General features: G+C 44.8%; 1 protein-coding gene across 13 annotated transcripts in view; it reads left to right on the top strand.

Moving 5' to 3' along the window:
- Positions 1-3,644: 3,644 nt before the first annotated feature.
- Positions 3,645-15,657, top strand: part of ARHGEF11 (Rho guanine nucleotide exchange factor 11) — a 112,386-nt gene continuing 100,373 nt past the window's right edge. For 6 of the 13 annotated variants that reach the window (XM_064370347.1, XM_064370345.1, XM_064370353.1 and 3 more), the window contains exon 1: positions 4,717-6,001. In XM_064370347.1, the coding sequence (XP_064226417.1) occupies positions 5,970-6,001 (32 nt within the window). In that variant the 5' untranslated portion in view covers positions 4,717-5,969. Of the gene's footprint in view, positions 3,907-4,552; positions 6,002-15,657 lie in introns of those variants that run through there. The other 7 variants (XM_064370344.1, XM_064370342.1, XM_064370343.1 and 4 more) reach the window with 4 other exon arrangements.

The following is a 15,657-nucleotide window of genomic DNA, read 5'->3' as shown; positions in this document are numbered from 1 at the left end:
AATAACATTCTGAGTGTCAATGAAATTACATCTGGAACAGAGATTTTAGAATTGGTTGTTCTGGCTACCCAGAAGTATTCTAGAGAAATCAAAATCAGCTAATGAAAAAGCCACAGAATTTTCTCAGCCTTAGGAGTAAGCAATATCTTAGTTAAGCCTCTCTACATCATCTTCCCAATTCATAAATGTTTAAGAGGAGTGAAAGATCTTCAATAAAACAATGGAACTATCTCTCCGGTGGTGATTTTATTTTGCCAGACCTGTCCCTTGACAGCACCCTAAAAGGAGAATGACGGCAACCTGGAGTCCATCTCTTTAAAAGAAACACCAGTCTGGGATGGGGGTGTCTGCTCATGGATGAGAACTTGCTTCTCTAGAATTCACATCATGAATCATTCAAGGTTTTTCATCACTGCTCTCCCTTAGCTATTTAATCAACCATTGAGTTTCCAGAGAATCTCTCCCAGAAATAAAAGTTGGCCATACCCACCTACCCACCTTTTTCTCTGCTTCTCACTACTTAAAGATAATCAGGTATGAATTCTAGTCTCAGTCTATCAACTAATGGGATTTCATGCAAATCACCTAAAACTTCTCTGTGCCATGGTTGCCTTAACCTTAATGTAAATAGACGTAACAATTAGTGCCCTACCTACTCCCCAGGATGTTAGGCAGAGAAAAGGATTCATCTATTAATAGAGCTATGTGGGAAAAAGTTAAAAGGACTATTAAAACTAATCACATTTTACTAATACTAATTCATTTAAGGCAGCAGTGTCTAATCTTTTGGCTTCCCTGGGCCACACTGGAAGAAGAAAAATTGTCTTGGGCCACACGTAAAATACACTAACGCTAACGATAGCTAATGAGCTTAAAAATATCTCATCGTGTTTTAAGAAAGTTTATGAATTTGTGTTGGGCTGCATTCAAAGCTGTCATGGGCCACATGCAGCCTGCGGGCCCCATGTTGGACAAGGTTGTTTTAAGGTATCGCTTCCTAAGATTTATCCTGATTTTCCTGTCCAGGACTCTATAGCTTACAGAGCCCAGGTTTGTTCATATTAAATCCTTACAAACTGCAGACAGCAGATCGCAAAGCTAGAAAGGGATATCTAGTTCTCTGGACTCCTAGTCTAGTGCTCTTTCCACTGATCACTAGCTGCCTCCGGATTCCTACAACCTAGTCTGTCTAGGACACAATCTAATCTATTTTGTTTTCCAACCTGAGACTTGCAGTTTACTTAAATGCTCAACTAACTTCAGGGAACTCTATTTTACTGAAGCCACCCTCATCGTCTTCAAAGTGGAGTGTGCAAGGATATGCGTGAGGAAAATATTTAAGAATGCACTCATAACAGTATTTAATTATAGCAAAAATAATCACATTTTACTAATACTAACGACCTGGCATTCTCACTTAGTCACTACGTCAGAAGTCATCTGTCGCACACAGTATATGAGGAGGTTCCAAGAACCAGAGGTAACATCACCGTTGACATTCATTTTCTTCATAATATACGCATCCACCAGACAAAGACAAGTCTGTTAACTGCCACAAACTTTACAATTCTTGGTAATGACAGAGAATGACCATGAAAATCTTTGCTGTGCAGACTGACAATCTCCTGGGGAAAGCCTAAAATGAAATATTGAACATAGAGGAGATGCACATTTTTATTTCACGTGTTCTATGATGAGAAATGGCTGTCAAGAGTATGCTACCTAGCACTTACTTTCAAACACAAAAAACAACAAAAATGTCGCTTAATCTGTCCCTTCAAGCTGTCCTTTCAAGGTTAAGATGACAGTCTATCCATGAGCAAGGAAGTCACTGCTTTTCTAAAGAAACACATACTTTAGGAAAAAGTATTTTGAAGATGGATGACTGGAAATAGTTCCAATATTGTGATTTTTAAAAAATTACCAAAAACAATGGTTTCACCTATGAAAACCTTTGCACACTTTGAAAAACTAAGAAATAGAATTTTAAAACTTATTTTTATAATTTAAATGAAATTTCTTAATGGAGGTAGAATCCATTTATTAAGAATATAAAAATGTAACATCTTCCAATCATTCCAGAAAGATTGACAAGATATAAATTTACTAGTTGAATTTCAATTAGAAGTCTTTGCATTGTTGGTGAATGGATGGGAAAATAAGTATCATGATTTAATAAATGCAATCAAGGGCATACTTCTTCTGTTTGCATCTGCCTATCTTTGACAAGCATCTTTTCCACTTATGACAGCCATTAACTTTCACTAAAAAGTGTGATTTTTAAAATGGTCTTCATTTTAAAATTTCAATCTTTTAATATTTCTACACTAGTGTTGTATAAGGTATATAATAAAATGCATGTAAATACTTGTTTTAAAAAATAAATATTACATATATTAAGAAAACATTATTAATATTATTATTTTGAGATGGAGTTTTGCTCTTGTTGCCCAGGCTGGGGTGCAGTGATGGGCTCTCAGCTCTCTGCCTCCCAGTTCAAGCGATTCTCCTGCCTCAGCCTCCAGAGTAGCTGGGATTACAGGCGCCCGCCACCATGCCCGGCTAATGTTTCCTATTTTTAGTAGAGACGAGGTTTCACCATTTGGCCAGGCTGGTCTCGAACTTCTGACTTCAGGTGATCCACCTGCCTCAGTCTCCCAAAGTGCTGGGATTATAGGCATAAGCCACCGCACCAGGCCAAGAAAACATTATTTTAAAATGTTTGGCAACCAATGGTCTGTCCCTACAGAGTAGTGTCCACATTTGAGAGCATCATTTTTGCAGGTAGTATGGGAAAGACCCAATTAAGTCAGCAACAATCTAGACTGCGCTTCAAGTGCCGGGCAGATCACCTGTTTTGGGTTCTGGCCTAGGGATTGGTGGAGACAGGGTGAAGGCAGCAGGTTCTTTTATTTGCCAAGTGCTCCCTAGCACTTACTTGATAACCTGATATACCTGATATACATTAAAGGCAAAGTTCCTAGTTCATAGTAGGTCTTCAATTGATCCTTATTTGTTTCTTTTTCCTCTTTCAATTTGCATAGCCACCACTTCTAACACTGGCCAGGTCATTCCGGAGCTCACAAATGTGTATGGATAATTTACATATACATATCCACCCCCTCCCAGAACAATCCAGGTAGTGTGAAAGGAAGAGAACATATGCAAACACCCCACTGCCTGCAGAGTATTTTACAATGGCATTTACCTAGGCAAGAAGGCAAAGTCCATTCTCGAGTCCTAGTGAGAGTTTCCTTTTTAATGATTATTTTTTATTTTATTTTATTTGTTTGAAACGGAGTCTTGCTCTGTTGCCTAGGCTGGAGTGCAGTGGTGGGATCTCGGCTCACTGCAACCTCCGCCACCCGAGTTCAAGCGATTCTCGTGCCCCAGCCTCCTAAGTAGCTGGGATTACGCGCCACCACGTCCGGCTAATTTTTGTATTTTTAGTAGAAACGGGGTTTCACCACGTTGGCCAGGCTGGTCTCGAACTCCTGACCTCGGGTGATCCGACCGCCTCGGCCTTATTTTAATGATTTTTAATCATAACGCTTGGGACCTTCTGACTAATGTAATATTACTTGTAAAGATGTAGAAACTGTGATTCTACGAGAGGAGGGCATGAAAATAGAATTGCTCTGGAAAGGCTCTTCCACAGAGTTCAAAGACACTTTACACAGCCTGGTATTAAGATGCCCAAGCCAAGCCGAGAGGAAACAGCGAAAGGTCTTCCCCCCAGGTCGGTGGTATTAGAAGTGGGTAGGACCACAGAAACCGGAGGAAACGTAAGAATTGACACCACGAAAGAGGCCGCAACAAATGTTTGAAAAATAAGATCAGAAAAGAGGTGGAGAGAGGGTGAACCGTGGCTGCAGGCGCCCGGGTAATGCCGGTGGACGCCAAGAGGTAAACCCGTACCCGTGGGCAGGGGCACGGGGCGCGGGCACCGTGTTGGGGCGGGCAGAGGGTCGAAGACAAAGGTCGGCTCCGGAGCAGAAGTCAATAAAAGGGGAAAGCAGCCGAGGAAAAGCTGCAAGAAGGCGGCAGGGGTGGCGGCGGCGGGGACGGCGCGCAGGGCCTGGCGGGGTCAGGGCCGGGGTCGCCCGCGGGCCGAGCCGGGCCAAGCCGAGCCAGGGACCCGCTAGGCCGCGCCGAGGGGTAGGGCCGGCGACTGAGGGGCCGCGGAGGGGACCGGCCGAGGCGCCACGGCGAGAGGTCGCGGGGGGCAGGGCGCGCAGGAAGGCCGGGACAGGGGCGGGCCGGTCGGCGGGAGTCGCTGCCGCGGGAACCGAGGCCGGCAAGGGCGGTCAGCTTCCCGCCCCCGCCCCCGGCCGCCGCGGCGTGAGGGGAAAGGCCGGCGGGCGGCGGGCGGCGGGCAGCGCGGCGAGGAGGAGGAGCCTGCGGCCCCGCCCCGCCGGAGCGAGGGAAGGAGAAAGGCTCGCAGGGAAGGAGGAGGGAGGGAAGGGGGCGGCCGGCCGGGCCTGAGCCCGAGCGAGCGGCGAGCCGAGGGGGAAGGGGCCCGGAAGGAGGCGAGCGCGGCCGCGACGCCGGCAGTCGGACACCCGCTCGTGCCGGCCTGCCGCAGCCGCCGCCGCCTTCCCTGTGCTCCGAGCCCGGCGTCCCGAGCGGCGGCGAAGGCCGGAACACTGCGGTCGGGCGCGGGGCGAGCGGGGCCGGGAGCCGGAGGCCCGGCCGGGCGTCCTGCGTGAGGCACGGCTGGCTCCTGTCTGCGAAATTAGGCGAGGGGCGGAAAGGGAGGCAAGGAGAGGCCGAGGGGAGGCAAGGAGAGGCCGAGGGGAGGCAGGCGATCGGATTTTCCAGCAGGCTGGTGTGGGAGAAAAACCCACCCCGAACTCAAATCCACAATCATAATCCGAACGAATAATAAGGGAGCCGTCTTTCTGGCCGGGCAAGAGAGAGGGAGAGAGAAGGGGGAACGGGAGGAAGCGAAATCTCCGTTTCATGGAGGCTGAGGCAAGAGAAAATTTCGGAGCCTGGATGTGGAGGAGCCCAACAGCAGAACTAACTCAGGAAATTGTCTTTCAGAAAAAGGCCGAACGTAGGCTGGGTCTGAGAATCAGTCTGGGGTAGGTGGAGGAACCTGCAAGTTTAAAGGAAAAAGAAAGGGAGAGAATATTTTCAGAGATTATCTCTGGTTTGTGATCATTGCTACCATCTTCAAGGTAAAAAGCATTGCATTTCAGGTGTTCTTTGATTTTTTTTTTTTTTTTTTTTTTTTTTTGGTGCAATTGGCTCATTTAAGAATTTCAAAACATTTAATGTAAAAGCTTTTTTTTTAAGAACTCCATAAATTTTGGTTCCCAGGGTTGCATTGGACTTGGAAGGACTGCTGTTGTGTACATACTATTGTATGGTTTTATTTATTTTTTTACTGTGCAAATCAGCTTGAAGATTTTTTTCCAAGTGCCATTTCGGATTTATTAATCCTTTTTTTTTTCCTTTCCTGAAATATATTTGCTGTTGTCATATTAAGCATTGGAGACTAGAAAATTATTTTTCGCCCTTTGAGCTAGAGGGTCTCTTGCCCACAGAAGGACAGCTGAGAAAACTGGATTTAAAGGATGGCTTTATCTGTACTTTGCAGTTAACAGTGATATTTTGAAGGCACATTTTTCTGTGATTCATTTTTTAGCCCATAGTGCTAACCTTGAAGAGATTTGTGGCTGGGTTTTTGGTTTCTGAGAAGGTCATAGTTTTTCCTCTTTTCCTTTCGTTTTTTTTTTTTTTTATGTGGGGGAGGGGAAGAGGGGCTGAGAAAGGAAATCATGCTCGCTGGTAGAAGTAGAGTGGAGCATCATTTACCAGGGTCCTGAGAGCTGGAGGAGAAAGGATTCAATCTTCAAGTTGGGAGACCCTCCTCTCACCTTGCTCAAAAATTGCAAGCGATTCAATCCTGATCAAGACACCAAAGCTGCGGGATTCTGGGACCGTGGAGACACCGAGAAACCATGAGTGTAAGGTTACCCCAGAGTATAGACAGGTACGTTTGCTAATATTTTGATTTTTCGACATTGACTAAAGGAAAGACTGGGAGGGAGGGAGGGTCTTGCATTTAATGAATGGTTGAAAATGAGGGTCTGGGTGGACTGTGGGCACTGGTGGGCTAGGAGCATTCGTCTCTGGGGACTGTCAGCCTGTGTGGTTATGTGCTCTCTGTGTGTCTGTGTTCAAAACACAGCTCTTGATTCAGCGTCTTTTGAATATAAGCAATAAACAGTGAAGCCAGGAGAGGGGAAGGAGTGGGAAATGTTTCCAGTGGTTTATGACTTTTGCCAGGATGGAGGCTGAATTTGAGTCCCCCCAACTTGCCAGCCTCAAGTGGGTGCAAGCGTGTCTTGTGAGTCCCTAGGGGTGCACTAGGGGGACTGGCTTTAAGTGTTGGAGCTGCTGGGAGAAGGGTCCTGGGAGGGGCGTGGGTCTCCACCAGGCTGGTTGTTATGGAATGGTGGGGCTTGGCGGTGGGATGGATCTCATTTCTAGAAACGAAGAGGATGTTCTTGGCCTGAATGATGGGACAGAAACATCCTTTGCACCCATACAGGTCTGGATTTTTACCAGTAGCCGACATGGCCCCAAAATGCATAGGTCACATTAGAATTTCCTCTCCTCTGAGCTTAGAGTTTAAATTGAGACCTGCCAACCAGCTGATGCTCTAGGTTTAATCTTCCAAGCCGTTCTTAATAAGCTTGACTCTGCAAAATGGGCCTTCCCTCTGGCTGGAGCCGGAAGGAGTTGTTTTGGTCTCATAGGCCTGCTGGGCAGCGGCACTGCCCTCAGAGTCTGAGCACATGATGCCCCTTCCCCCAAGAGTCTGCCCAGCCACCTCTGTCACTGGTAATGTTACAGTGTGGTTGCGATTCTTTCCTCCAAATGATTGGTACAACTTTGTAAAGTGCCTGCCTCTTCCTTCTCTCCCCTACCCCTCCTCAACCCTTCTCCCCGTAAGAATCTTGTGGGGTGGTGAGGGGGTGTTTTGTGGGCACTGCACACATCCTAACTGGATAGATGGGTGGTTGAAGGACTGAATAAGCAAATGAAAGGATTGGGCCTGGAAAAATATTATTGGAGAGATAATGAAGAATATTTGCAAGGATGCAATTGCTCCCTCCATGCCCAGTCCACCTTCCGTTATCCATGCTATTAATTTCCTTTTGGCTGTGGAATGTGGCCTAAAATGCGTATAATCTCTCTTTCCCAAGCACTAATCTCTGCATTGCCTCAGAGTACCATTTAGATTAGTTCAGCAATCCTTAGATGGGAACTGACTTGGCAGTGGAGAAGAGGAGGCAGGCAGCCACAAGGATATATGGCCAGTTCAGACCTCCCTTCCCCTTTCTGTTGGCCTCTCTGCAGTTTGACCCTTGGAAAGGGAGAACTGAGACATGTCAAGGTGAGGAGTTGGAATGGTTTACATGGCTGCCCTTCTTCACTTTTCATCCTCTTGGAGTTTGAGCATTAGTGTACTTGCCTTTTTAAGATTTGACTGGTGAACTCTTTCTGGTAAATTCAGGGATTTGAGAAGATGGAAACCCAAGTTTTGGGGGTGCAAGAAGGAGGAGGCAGTGAGGGTTCCTGGACTGATGTGAGACACTCCTCTGGGAATTTGGATATCCTCATAGATAAAAATCTCAGGATTTGCCCAGCACATTACAGTTTCCTAAGTGCTTTCACAAAACATAATCTCATTTGAATCTTGCAGTGGTTCTGTGAGGTAGACAGAAACATCAGAGGTTATTGTTCACGTTTCACAGAAGGGGAAACTGAGGCCCAGAGAGGATACCCAGCTTACCCAGTGCCATCTTGCCTGGCTAGTGACAAAATCTGGACTTAGAGATTCAAATACAGGTCTGAATCTGTGGCTCTTTCATTGCCCCATCATATCTAACTAGGCTTCTGTACTGGGCCTGTAGAATGTGTGTGGCACGGTTTTCTTCTTTCTCTTTGGCAGTAGGGTAATTGCCCATCAGCAGTAAAGGTCTTCCCTTCCATTTTCCTGTCTTGGGGCTCCTACCTGGGGGGTTCAGTCTTGGGGTTTATACCTGTAAGTCCTATAGTTAAAGCACTATTTTCTCCTATGAGATAGTGCAGCTTTGCAGGGTAGGGGTATTCCTCACCTCCACCGTGCCTGATTCTCTTTCCTGTTAAGAGTGAGTGCTGAGACTCAGATCCCCTTCAGATATCCCCAGATATCTGAGTGCTAGGACTCAGAACCCCTTCAGACATCCCCAGCTAACTGCATTGAATCCTCCCCGCTTAGCTGTAGGCTTATTCGATCAGAATTTAGGACATCAGGCTCAAGACTCTATGGATTTTAAATAATTTGCAGTCTTAAATCACACTGAAAGGAATAAAATACTGCAGATAATGGAGTCTAGTATTCTTTCAGTTTATCAGTTTGCTGTGTAGAGAACCTAGTGTAAGGTGCTATAAGAGAGTTTTAGAAAATTAAGGTGACAGTTCTTGCCCACAGAAAATGCATGCAACTGGGGGACTTAGAAAGATGTAAGACTCCTGAAGACCACATTAAGCAACACCAGACTGTAAGCTCCACACAAGCAGGGACACTTTGGTTTGCTTGTATTATATTCTGTGTGCCTAGCTTGGTGTCTTGGATGTGGTGAGTACTCAAGAAATGTTTGACAAATGAATGTTGGAATGAATGAACGGATCCGCAACAATAAATTCTTTCATTTCAGATTGTTTCAACATTCACGTGTTAATTTCAAATGTAGTCAAATGGGGTCCATTAGAGAAGGTTTGCTAGGTAATGTGTATTTTCTAGAAGATAAACGACATAATAAAGGGCTACGTATTTGGAAAGAGATTATAGCTCAGAGTAAGAAGACTTCGGAATATTTACTTGGCAGTCTTTTATCCCCTGTAGCACCTTGTTCGAGAGTGACTCCTGGGTCCATAGACAGCATAAAGTATTTGCAACTAATCTTTATCTTTCAGTGTTAATCAGTTATTATTGAGAGATGGGCTAAAGTGTAGCTGTTCATGTCCCTTTCAGTTTTTGTCCGTGAGCAACTTACTGCCTATTAATATATATTCCTTTCAAGAGTTTCTAAAAATGTGTTTGCTATTGCAAACAGAAATGATGATACTGAATTATTTTTCATGGGAGTGGTCACGAGTTTTGCTAAGCCATCTGTATCCTTTAGCCTGGTTCCCCATGGCAAATATTTTTGAGATGGACAAGTGGGTTAGGGGTTTGCATCCGTGAAACATCTTTCCTTTGCCCAAAGTTAGTTCATATGAGGATCAAACCAAAGTACTTTAGGCCAAGAGTTCGTGGTTTGAGTCCTGGCTTTCCCCTTAACTATGTGACCTTGGGCAAGTCACATGCCTCCTCTGGCTTCCTCATGTGTAAAGCAGTAGTAGCTCATTTCTGTGAAGTACAATCCAGTTCTCAAACATTTTTATATGGTGTGTCATTTGAGGAGTATAATGTTTATTTCATCTCTCTCACAGACCTGTTGAAAAGAGCAAATCAAACGAGATATGTATTTCAAATTATTTTGTAAACTGTAAACTCTATGTAAATTTTAGATGGTAAACTCACAGATTTGATTTAGCTTTGTGAACAACTTTCTGAGCTAAGTAGCCCAAACCAAATTAAAGGTGACTGAAATCTTTACATCATTTTGAAAATTAAGCAGAGTGAACTGGCTTTATTGTTGCAGAAGTGCATGGGGTCAGGAGGAAGGAATATTTTTCCAATCGACAGGGTACTAGAAGAGTATGAGAAGAGAAAGGTTACTGAATCTCCTTCCCAGGAACTCTGATGAATGAGAGAGACTTCATCTACCTCGGCTCAACTTAAATATTTGTTACTGATGGGGCTGGAAAGGATTTGTTCTGTAATCTCTGGCCATTCCTTGTCTTAAAAGCATAAGACTTTCCTAATTCAAAATAAATCCAGACCCAGCAACTGTTCCCTGTTAGGGATCTCTTCCCACCTTTGCTTCTGGTCGTTATTGAGCTCTGGGACCAAGAAGTCCCCAGACATTTAGCTGAGCTTCTACCTAGATGAGAAGGTTGGCCTCCCAGCATGGTGACAGGGATCCAGAGCTACACATGGTTAAGTCCCCTGAAATGCTGAGTCTTTTCCAAAATGTACCCTTGTTTCCATCTAGGGGTGTGAGATAAGAGACACAATGATTTGCACCAAATCACAAACATTTGGTGATTAATCACCATTATGAGTAGGAGCAGACTAAGCTTAACTTCAGATACTCAAAAGCATTTCTGAAAAAATGCCCTTTGATTACTCTGTTTGTTTAGCTTTTTTAATAGATAAGAAATAAGAAATTAAATGACAACACGAGTTCATAAAAAATAAAAAGATTTTGTGAACGGTACATAGCTAATCCCCAAGTTAGTGTAAAGGTCAAGGAGTTCTAGAAGCTCACAGCCTCTGTGGAATGGAGTTTAGAAACTCTAGTTTGTATAGTGTTTCTTGCTGCTTTAAAGTTTTGATAATCTGATGTATGTGAAAGGACTTTGTTAACTGTTGAGTTCTATAAACATAAGAGGACTTATTTTAATCTATATTGACTGAATCTGTTTCACTTCTTCATAGTGGCATTGCCTTTAAAAATCCATTTTATTAGTTTATTATTTTTTTAAACTGAATTCGAAGATAGATCGTGTGGCTTGGAAACTCTCTTTGCTGTGGACTGTGTTCTTCCTTCTTCTGTCAATCACTGCACTGGGAAAAGACCCAAGCATAGACCTGCTAGTGGCATGCAAGATCAGTCCTTTGCCCCATGCGGTAAACAGGACTGAAGAAGTTGCTGAGCCTAGTCTCAAAAAGAAAAAAGTATAACTTCATAAAAAGTCATGTTGGATTTTTTGTGAAAGGAGGTTTGGAGTTCTGAGGAAAGAACACAGCGTCTGAGGTAATAGATGTGGATGTTGGGGCCAGCTTTGTTAGCAGCTGAGTGAATGACCTTGCAAAGGTGCTTACCTGGCCTGGACCTCAGATTTCTTATCTGGACAAATGAGGGAATTAGACTAACAGCCTCTAAGATGTTATTCCTTTTAGCTATTACGTTCTTGGAGCCTCTGAAAACAGAATGCCTTGTGTCTTTTCAGTTGGCAAAACGGTCGTTCAGAAATCATTATCTGACTTTCCTGAAAACTAGTGAAAGTGAAAGTTGGAAAAGAACAGAGAACAAAGCTGCCTGATCAAATGGGAGAGAAGATGGAAGTACAGGGACATGGAAACATGGGAGGAACTGAGAGATTTGTGACCTCTAATAGAGTTGGAATAGGATTTGGAAGGTGGTTTTGTTTTGTTTCTTGAGACAGGGTCTCACTCTGTCGCCCAGCCTGGAGTCCAGTGGCGTGACCACGGTTCACTGCAGCCTTGACCTCCCCGGGCTCAGGTGATCCACCCACTTCAACCTCCTGAGTAGCTGGAACTACAGGCATGTGCCACCATACCTGGCTAATTTTTGTATTGTTTTTAGATACGAGGTTTACCATGTTGCCCAGACTAGTCTCAAACTCCTGAGCTCAGGCAATCTACCCACCTCAGCCTCCCAGAATGCTGGGATTACGGGTGTGAGCCACCATGCCAGGCCTGGAAGGTGTTCTTAAGGTCTGGAAGAACACCCCGATTTATCCTACCAAAACAATTGGACAGATTTCAGTGAAAAATCACAAAAATCTGGCAGGACCTTAAGGGATCCTCTTGCCCTTTCCTCTTGACTCCAGTAAGGGTGTCTCTTAAGCTAGTAAAGACAGGCTGAGGGCCTCTCCCATTTTCAGTTGTCTGTGGAGGGTGATTCCATGAGTTCAACAATTAGAAATCCCTTTGGATACGAAACTTCCTCTGCCAGGATTTAAAACCATTTTATTGTTTTTCTATTCTGATTTCAGCGTAGACCTTAAAGTCACTAGTATCCCTCCATTACCTTTGTTGACTTTCTTAAATTTTCCTCCTCATTTTAAAGAATAGCAAACTAAGACATGAATGTGTGAGAAAGGGGCTTTGAAAAGGCAGAGTGAAGTAATTTCAGAGTCTTGCTTTCCAGCCCTTGCTCCTTTCTCTCCATTACTTGGGAGCAGCCCCTACCAAATGGTGTGATGGGATCTGTAGTTAACAGTCACAGCCTGGCCTCAAATCACATAGGAAACCAATCTAGCAGCCCTCCAGGTGATGACCTGATCTGTGGTGCCTGACAGTCGGTTGGTTGGACTCAAAATGTTTATCAGATGGCTCAGTGCCCAGCACAGTTTTCAATGTTCTGAGAGATGATACATGAGAATGTAGAGCTTACATTCTTCTTTTCTGAGATGGAGTCTCGCTCAGTTGCCCAGGCTGGGGTGCAGTGGCATGATCTTGGCTCACAGCAGCCTCTGCCTCGAAGCAATTCTCTGCTTCAGCCTCCTGAGTAGCTGGGATTACAGACACACACCACCACACCTGGCTAATTTTTGTATTTTTAGTAGAGTCGGGGTTTCACCATGTTGGCCAGGCTGGTCTCGCACTCCTGACCTCAAGTGAACCGCCCACCTAGACCTCCCAAAGTGCTGGGATTACAGGCATGAGCCACTGCGCCCGGCCTCAAGCTTACATTCTTGTTGGGAAATGTTATTAACAAAACAACACAAAATAAAAAGATGGTACATAATTGCTGAATTGTTTTGTACACCAAAATGTACATTTAGAAAAGAGCCAAAGGTTGGTGCTAATGAGAATAGCCATAGGTGGAGTAGTTAGGAATTATTCAGGTCGAAGAAAGAGAGGAGGGCATTTCAGACTACAGAAGCAACGTAAGCAAGGTTCTGTCTGGGGTAGCACCAACACCGTGTGGTCTGCAAATGTTAAGATTATTATAGAGCAGAGAGAAATTAGATTGATAAGGTGGGTAGGGTAGGGAGAATAAAGGGATTCAGACTTTATGTGATAGTAGAAAGGGAGCCAGGGAAGGTTTATGTATCATACAGTGATAAAAATAGTGTTTCAAGAGATAATTCTGATACTGATATATAGAACGGAAGAGAGCTTGGGGTTAGGAAGCCTAGGAGTTTTGTAGCGATCTTAGGAAAAGACAATGAGCTTCTGAATCAGAATGGTTATGGTGGGGACAAAGAGGAGTGGCAGGATTCCCAAGACGGTTTGGTAGCAGAATTAACCAGTATTTTAAGGCCAAATCAATGTTTTTTTTGTTTTTTGTTTTGTTTTGTTTTGTTTTGTTTTGTTTTGAGACAGAGTTTCACTCTCCTCGCCCAGACTGGAGTGCAGTGGCATGATCTTGGCTCAGTGCAACCTCTGCCTCCTGGGTTCAAGCAGTTTTCCTGCCTCAGCCTCCCAAGTAACTGGGATTACAGGCCCCTGCCCCGATCCCTGGCTAATTTTTTTGTATTTTTAGTAGAGACGAGGTTTCACCGTGTTGGCCTGGCCAGTCTCAAACTCCTGACCTCAAGTGATCCGCCCACCTCCGCCTCCCACAGTGCTGTGGGCTTACAGGCATGAGCCACCGGGCCCTGCCCTGAATCAAATTTTATTCCTAAATTTATGAGACTGGTAGACTAGGAAAAGGGTAGTACTATTGATAGAATAGGATCTTCAGTAAAAGTCGTTTTGTCTGCCATTGATACCTAGCAATTTACTGAATACAGTGGATACTTAACCTTCCTAAGACCCTTAGGTTAGGCCATTTCTACCAAATAGTTTTAGAGTTATTCAATACAACCTTTTAAGAGAAGTGGGAGTCCAGCTGGGGTGGCTCACGCACTTTTTAATCCTGGCACTTTGGGAGGTGTGTGGATTACCTGAGGTGAGGCATTTGAGACCAGCCTGGCCAATATGGTGAAACCCCGTCTCTACTAAAAATACAAAAATTAGTCGAGTGTGGTGGTGCACACCTGTAGTCCCAGCTACTTGGGAGGTTGAAGCAGGAGAATCACTTGAACCCAGGAGATGGAGGTTTCAGGGAGCCGAGAAATCTGTACTCCACTGCACTCCACCATGGGCAACGGAGCAAGACTCCATCGCAAACAAACAAAAAAAACAACAAAAAAGAAAAGTGGGCAGAATCAGTTTTGGGAGCTCCCTTAGGAAGTTGGGCGTGGTTTGAGGAGAAGAGCATCTATCTGATGGATCCTGATTAATCAGCCATATCTCATTCCCACACAGCTGACCAAGCTCCAGGGCTGGAGGGCCATCTATGTAGAAGGCATTCTAGTAGTCTGATGTGGAGAACATAGGACTTGAAGTGAGCCCCAGCTGAGTGGCTGACTAGCTGTGCGATAAGGATAATTTGTGTAAAAGCATTTTGTGAATTCCATGGTGCCAAACATATGGTGAGTGTTGTTAGAGCATTTGGATTGGCAGGGACCCCAGATTGTCCTAAACTCTCCTCAGCTGCTACTAGAATACTAGAATGCTTGGGTTACCCTCAGTCCTGTGCTGATTCTCAACTAAGGATGGACAGGCATGGTGTGGGACTATACTGAACAAACACAGGACAATAGTTAAAAATCAGGGGCCTAAGCGCTCATCCCAAGGCAGATCCTTTGCTAGACACACACAGTGTCTTTCCTTTCTAGCCCAAGCTCCCCAGCTTGGGATTCATGACTTCTTTCTTCAGTTTAGCCCACATCTCACTAATCATAGGTCATATTACTGTACCCTGTCACCCTGCTTCAGGTAGAGCAGCCTGATTTCTGGGCCCATATCCCTCTTTGCACACCTTTATATCAGTGTTCTCTGTCTTCCCCCAACTCCATTGCTCTTATTTCCTCAAGGAAGCCTTTGCTGGTTAATATCACCAAACCCTACACACATTTATATTATTCAGCATTCCTTTTGCACATACATACAGCAGTTCAACTTTACTTGTATAGAATAATTTGTGTAAAAGTTCTGGCAGAATATCTTAGCACGTGGTAGACTGTTATGTTGGTTCTGTTCCACTCTTTTATATGGTTCTTGTGTTTTATCCTGTTCCTGAGGGTTCAAGAGCACCATCTCCTCATTGTTCTGGGTTGTCTACTTTGGCCCAGCTTAGTTCTCTTTAGACAACTAAGAGTTGTCCCTACGTGTTCTTTCCTGACTCAGAACGTAACTCATTCTTGATATTGCTGATTCCTTCTATGCCTAGCCAAGGGATTTTAAGAAAGCAAGCTCTAAACACTCCTGCCAGGAACTAAGACCAAAATTCCTCTCGTCCTCATTCAGTGCTAGGTCTTTGGTACTTGGTATTTCTTCCAGGTACAGAGCAGCCTTGTTGGGGTTGCCTGCCTTCAGCCTCTCCGAGTTCTGGGGATTTCCCCATTGGCGGCTTGGTTTCCGGGCTGCCTTTCCCTGCAGGGGTCTGATGGGCACAAGGCCTACCCTACCATTGTCCCGCCTGCCCCAGGCTGGCCCCATTCATTTCCCAGAGCAGGGCCTTCAGAAGCTTCCCCCCAAGAGACTGCTGCTGCAGAGAAAGGCCACTGTTGTTCTGGGGGGAGGTGGCTGGAGAGAGTGTAGTAAATAGCTGAGTGAATAGGACCTTGTGTGCAGCTAGAACCACAGACCCTCTTCCCCTCAGAGCCCTAGGGAGAGGGGAAAAAATACCACTAGGATTTCAGTGTCTTCACAGGAACAGCGTTTCAGGTTTGGGAACATTCATGCCA

Source organism: Aotus nancymaae, unplaced genomic scaffold (genome assembly GCF_030222135.1).
Source record: "Aotus nancymaae isolate 86718 unplaced genomic scaffold, 86718_ANA_hifiasm-v0.15.2.pri h1tg000108l, whole genome shotgun sequence".
Classification (NCBI taxonomy): Eukaryota; Metazoa; Chordata; class Mammalia; order Primates; family Aotidae; genus Aotus; species Aotus nancymaae.
The sequence above is the reverse complement of the archived record's forward strand: the minus strand, read 5'-3'. Positions and strand labels throughout refer to the sequence as shown.